At 43.4% G+C, this 6,628-nt stretch overlaps 2 protein-coding genes across 2 annotated transcripts; both read left to right on the top strand.

Moving 5' to 3' along the window:
• Window positions 1-1,265: 1,265 nt before the first annotated feature.
• On the top strand, window positions 1,266-2,339 carry BDV37DRAFT_277280 (lipase family protein; the record flags this gene model as incomplete). The annotated part of the gene is made up of 4 exons (XM_032085726.1): window positions 1,266-1,356; window positions 1,405-1,570; window positions 1,620-1,959; window positions 2,010-2,339. 4 exons carry the CDS (start codon window positions 1,266-1,268, stop codon window positions 2,337-2,339), a joined length of 927 nt encoding a protein of 308 aa, XP_031934278.1.
• A 2,705-nt stretch (window positions 2,340-5,044) lies between these two features.
• BDV37DRAFT_267051 (uncharacterized protein) lies at window positions 5,045-5,767 on the top strand. Its single transcript, XM_032083976.1, has one exon. It carries the CDS (start codon window positions 5,077-5,079, stop codon window positions 5,707-5,709), a length of 633 nt encoding a protein of 210 aa, XP_031934277.1. The 5' UTR covers window positions 5,045-5,076; the 3' UTR covers window positions 5,710-5,767.
• Window positions 5,768-6,628: the final 861 nt, after the last annotated feature.

Here is a 6,628-nt window from a genome sequence, read left to right as displayed (position 1 = left end):
TTTTTTTAAAAGAAATCTTTATTAATTTTATACTTTTTATAAATTATTATAAATCTTTTTAATATTATTAATTCTAATTTTAATTTTAAAATAACTATTAACTATAGAATTAACTATAATAATGTTTTTTTATTATTATAAATAAAATTTTTTTAATTTTATACTAATATAATTACTAAAGTAATATTTAGATTGAGATTAAATTTAAAATTTAAAAATAATCCTAAATTTACTTTAGTTTTAAATTCCAAATTTAAAACCCGGCCCCGCCCCCACCTTATATAGATTTAAATTAATTTAATTTATCGAGGGTTTATTAAAATCTAGATTAGATTTAATTCAACAAAACTTTATCTATTTAAATAAAATAGCGGATTTATGTAGATTTATCGATTTAATTTTTTATATTATTATTTATTTTTATTGTTTTTTTACTAAAATTACTATTATTATATAAATATATTAATTGTTTTAAACACATATATATATATATACTATATATATGAATACAATTTAAAAATTTAAAAATTCATTTAAATTAAGCGAGTGGGTCAGTGGATTTAACCCGACCCAGGAAACCTGCCCCATTCCAACCTGCTCGGGTTTCTGGGTTTGGGATGGGTTTTGGCTTTAGAACCCAAAACCTGGAGCGGTTTCTAGATCTAGGACCCGACTCGAACCGGGAGCCGGGTTGGGGTGGGTTCGGGGCCGGGTTTCCGGTTAAACCGTACCACTCTATACACACTAGATCTATGTTAAGATAATATAAAGAAGATAGATTAATAAGTTCTAGTTAATAATATAGATAAGAGTCACTACATAGTCGGTTCGATCGACACCAATACACATCATCACTATAGTATGACCATCCGTGCCAGTTGTTCTGATTTACCACAGGAAATGTGACTATGTAAAATCATTTCATATCAATGGGTTGAACCATGGGAGCAACTCAATTTGCTGACTGGTCAAATCCGACTTTCACAGTTGTCAAATGCTTTTACTGAAAACAGCAGGAGACAGCTTAGCAGTAAAGCTTGTTGCAATTTGGGTTGGATATGCCCCTCCGGAGAACACCGGAAAATAAAGGACAATGTCTCCATGGAATGTTAACGAGATCAAAGTGCTGATGTGCTGTGATCTAGCTGTGACGTTCATTCTGAGCCTTGAACCCACGCATATATACCCCCCTGGGATGGGTATTCTCGCCGTTACTTTACCGTTCCTCCAAATTCACTTGCCTTGATCACCCTCTTCAGCCCAAAATGCTCACTGCAACTGTAATACTTTGCAGTCTCCTGTTCCCCTCTTTGGGGTGGACAATGCCGGCTGCAGATATTCATCTTGAACGCCGAGGTCAGTGAAATAACATTACAGATCTTCTAAGATTAACATCTTACCCAGGTGTTCCTCCTGAAATTTTGACCTGGTTCACGGTGTTTTCTGAATATTCTGCTGCTGCTACTTGTGCAGCAAACTTTGACTCCCACGGGTCAAAGGTCGTCTGCGATCCAGGTGTATGCCCAATTTTGCAGCAGCTAGACACACAAGTCATTACTGGATTCATGGGGTATGATCGCGTCGACCAGATATGAACTTATAAGCTAACGTCAAAATAGCCACTATCCAGGCAATACCACTGGCTTTCTGGCAGTCGACAACACAAATGGATTGATCATTCTGTCATTCCGTGGTACCCGGACTCCAGGCAATACGGTAACCGACCTTGAATATGAACAGGTGCCTATCTATGGCATTTGTGGTGCAGGCTGCTATGTGCATCATGGTTATTATTATGCCTGGGGAAACTTCTCACAATACATAATGCCACGCGTTAGGCAGCTTTCTGCTCAATATCCGCAGTATTCTATTGTCTTCACAGGTCATAGTCTTGGAGGTGCACTAGCTACACTTGGTGCAGTACTTGAGGGGACTGTTAACAATAGACCCATTAATTTGGTAAGTATTTCCACAACTGCAAAATAACCCCCATGCTAATGTAAGGGCAGTATACCTTTGGTTGCCCTCAATTAGGGAATCATACTTTCGCTGGGTTTATCAGTGATAATACAGTAGGCCGTGGATATAGAGTAACACATTCAGACGATCCAGTTCCAAGGGCCTTCTCTACTACCCCTTTGGTTAATAGGACTTGGCAGTACAGCACAACATCTCCAGAATTCTGGATCACTTCAGGAAATGACCAGCCAGTCACGGAAAGTGATGTCGAAGTAATTTGGGGCATTGACAACAAGAATGGGAACCTTGGCACGGCAGGAATGGACCTTGCGGCTCATAATTGGTATATTGGCAACATGAGTGGGTGCTTAACTAACTGAGCTCGTTTACCGACTTGAAGCCTGGAGATGAAGATTTTGCCCATCTAAAAGCTTTTGATTTGAGCTTGTTGAATGTCTTATTGCTGGATTAATTAGTCCTACAGGAGCGTTTAGCTCAAGATATAAAGATGCTTGATAGTTGTACTAATATCTAGCCAATCTGAATCTTACATATACCAAGCCGTATAGCCTCCGGTATGGGACATTTATGAAGACAGAAAAGCAATCCCTCCTTAAGACACAATAGAACCTATTGTGACGAATGCCTGTTGTGTGGTCAAACTAGCTCTCCTTTTTCCTAACTCCACACATAATTTGGCTCTCTAACACCTTCTATTAATGCGATTAACCCACTGAATCTATGTATCATATATTTTACTCCTTGTACCAAACCAGTCAGGCTCGCTCACGGGTTGGTTCGCAAGTATTCCATTGTATTGAATGCTGGCTTGCCGATATGCAGAGATCCCAAGCTTCTTATCATATAAACTTGAAAACAAGCCGATCCAGTAATAAGACTAGCTAAAAAGCTGTCCTTGCGGCTCTTTGATTGACGAGAAGTGTTACTATAGGCATATCCTCCATGACGTTAGGGACGAAAGCAAGCTTGCAGTACAAATCGTCCGCCATACCCGCCTTCTCAAATTTCGGATCTTGAATGAGCCGTATTATGTAAGGTACATCGTCAGTTGCCTAACAACTCCAAATAAGATAGTACTCCGTGAGTCGTTCAATCCGCTCATCGGTGGCCGACGGCAGGTTGAGGTCATCTGCCTCCTCTTGAGGAATAACGACTTTCTCGATAGGCGTGAGTCGGTTCTCACGCTCTTTATAGATATAATCTAGCTTGGTGTGGTAGTGGACGAGCAACGACGCTAGCCTATTAAAAGTCGCAAGAGTGAGTGTTGCCACGGGTATTTGAATCACCCAGCCTGTCAATCATTACAAATGAAAGATTCAATCTCCCTTCCAAGAACATATGAGTTGCAGATATGGATTGCCGGCCATTCTAGAACATCCTTTACACCGACTACTTCTGGCCTGTACGTTACGATACCTATGACCATGGAAACAAATAGGTATTGCAAATTCTAAACCCGATGTTTCAAGAAGTGCGGCTATTTGCTGGAGCCTCCATAGAGCTTCTGCCCAGCGCTTGATCTCGTTTACTCAGCACAACGGAACAAGGAATTTGTGCTGTTGCAACGATCACCAGATGGGTCCGATACAGCTTTTTTTATGATCTAGATCACAAAACGACCGCAATTAACAAGCTTAGTCTAGGCAGATCGCTCCATATTGGGACTTAAGCTGTGATGATGGAGAATCTTGCTATGCAGCTTTGGGTAAGCTTCTAGTCAGCGCAAATACTCACCTGGCCACTGAAGTAGGGAGCTTCTGTGGCCTGAAGACTTGTTCTGGCGGTCCAAGTGTCATTCCAATATTTTCGTCCAACTGCTCATCCAGTCAAGTGATGGATCGTTTAATGGAGAAAGGGCTGAAATTTAGTATTCCGTATCGTTTGGCAAGATTAAGAGATACTAATGCGTTTCGTCTCGTAAATATCCGTTCCCGTCTCCTCGCCTTTGAACCGGATCCAGCCAAGATGTACAGATCGTCTTGAATACCTAGAACATAGCATACACAACGTAGAATGTTCTCAGCTTGCTGCTAGCCTTTAGGCCTAATTTGATAATAAAACCTCCCCTTCTGTGCGGCACTATTCATATTTTGGCCTGTCTCACAAAAACCATGCTCTGGATTGCCCCTCTGAGATTAAGTGATTCTGCTATATCCCTCGTCTGGAGCCCGTACATCTGGGTGATTATTCATCTGGCTGCCCCTCGCCAAAGTATATTTATTTGGGATACCCATAACCTTCTTTGAAAGCCTTCTTATTCCCTCGATCATTCCGCACGGCCGCTCTTGTAGTCGGGGGTCACCTGGCAAGGGCGCCGTAGGACCGAACATTGTAATACGTTGTCACACAGCTGCATGTGAGTGGTGTGATTCTTCTGCTATCTGGGGCAGTCTATACGACCAACCAAGATGATCTGAGCACTCAATATGTGAAGACTCTATCACAGCCATCCGCTTGCGGCAGTTGCGTTGCAATGGTCATGTAATATGTCTGAGTAAAGCTTAGGGTGGTCCTCGGGAACGGGTTCCACGGAAATCTTACCATAATCTCCAACCTACCTTTTTAGTGGCTGGTGATATGCAGTGGCAAACTTGTCTCAAAGGTCCAGATTATTTCAGCCCAATAATTCTTTTGATTTTTTAAAGTTGGCCAAGTGATCAGCTTAATAATTGCATTATGGTTCATGACTTGACGAATGCGGATATCTAGGCATTCTCCTACCAAATGTCTGTACTAGGTCTCATGATCAGCCTTCAGCATGCAAATTTCAACTACATCATGGGTGGAAGTTGGGTCATTGTATCCTTCTCTGTCTGCATTTGCTCTGCTACTGACATGTTGAGCTCTGATCTAGATCTCATGATCAGAATTTGCCATCTACAACTTCGGATTATGTCCTGGATGTATGTTGGATCCTTTGGTCGTTCTTTGTCTGCGTTGCTCTACCATTTATATATTTATACTTTGAGATTCAACGTGATCACTGCGCTGACGGATCTCTAGACGACCACACCAGACATTGGTGAACATAGCATTCAATCAACATCTTTTTGCCTTCTCTAGGCTTCACTCAAGTAATTTCTTTAAGACCTAGTCATGGATTCCAGCGGCGGTAAACCCAGCTCTGTAAAGGATGCTTTCTCCAAAGCGCAGACTGCACCGCCCGCCCAGGAACGGGTTGACCTCTTTCGCAGGCTGATACAAGATCTGGTCGAGGATCCAGTCGCCAACCCAAATATCCCAAATTCCCTGTTTGAGAAGAACTGGGCAGAAGATAGCGAAGTGCTAGATGAAGATTTCATTCGCCAGATAATCCAGAGCTTTAAAACGACTCGTGAAGATCTATGGACGCACCTGCTCGGAACGTGTACTCCCAACCAGAGTAAAATGCTCGAAGCGTTCACTACAAACTCCAGGGTGCACGAAATTGCTCGCCTTTTTGACTTCGGCTGCAGTAGAGCCACCCGTGAGGGTTTCCAAAATATGGAGAACGCAAATCAGGTTCAACTTCCTCTCCCCCAAGACATCGAAGGCGGCCGAGAACCTTGGGAACAGAGGTTCAAGAACAAGCTGGAGAAACTGTTCCACCTACGCGCTGAGCTGCCACCAGAGACAGTTAATATAGGCCTCTTTGAGGATCCCCAGCGCTCAACACCAGTTCTGGTATTCTGCACCCCATTCCCCCATATTTCCAGATCTCAAGTTGCTAATAACACGACAGACTTATGAGGGCGCTGAGTTCTGTAACTGGGGACGAACCGTCGAGAACCAGCCCGTTTACACATGCGTCCCGAAGACAAATTACGGAATACAGCAAATCGTTCTATATGCCACAAATAACAACCTGGGAGTTCGCGTGTCTGGCTATCGTACGTGTCTCTTGGGTAGAGCTTTATATGATGACTGAATTAACACTTTTCTAGGCCATTCTTGGTCACCTGTTTTTGCTCGTGACAAGGGATGTATACTCATATCTACTCTGAGTCTACACCAGGCAGCACAACTTCCCAATGTGGAATCCCTTGATCCTCTCTGTCCCATTCTTTTCGGGGACAAACCTACATTACTCAATTCAATCACGGAGCTAGGCCCTTTGAAAGAAGATCCGACCAAGTCACTAGTCCGGGTGGGCTGCGCGACAACCAACGAGCAGTTTCGATACTGGTGTGTAAAGACAAAGCGCGTAACGTTACCCCTTAATGTCATTATGGTAGAGATTACCTTTGGTGGTAGCAATGGTCCGATCTGGTATGTGACATACATCCCGTTTTCTGAAGACGAAAGCAAGCCACACACGCTGATATTCACCTAGCCACGGAGCCGGGATTAGACATAAGACACTAAGTGACCTCGTCTATGCCATCGAGTATGCGGATGTGCATGGTAAGCTGCAGGTCATCACCCGAGCCGATGACGACTTTCTCTCTGCAGCCAGCGGTTGCTTTGGGTTGATCGGGGTCGTCACCCATATCACCCTCGTAGTAGACAAGATGACATACGCGGCCATGGCACCTCAGAAGCAGGCCGCGATCGATGCCATACCGCCTCCGGACAGCCTTCGGTCGTGCGTCCCTGCACCGCTCAACCAGCCTCGGACGCCCGAGCAGATCCGGCGTTCCCAAGAGGAATTTGAGAAGAAGGCTGCCGA

This window comes from Aspergillus pseudonomiae (assembly GCF_009193645.1).
Source record: "Aspergillus pseudonomiae strain CBS 119388 unplaced genomic scaffold BDV37scaffold_205, whole genome shotgun sequence".
Classification (NCBI taxonomy): domain Eukaryota; kingdom Fungi; phylum Ascomycota; class Eurotiomycetes; order Eurotiales; family Aspergillaceae; genus Aspergillus; species Aspergillus pseudonomiae.
The sequence above is the reverse complement of the archived record's forward strand: the minus strand, read 5'-3'. Positions and strand labels throughout refer to the sequence as shown.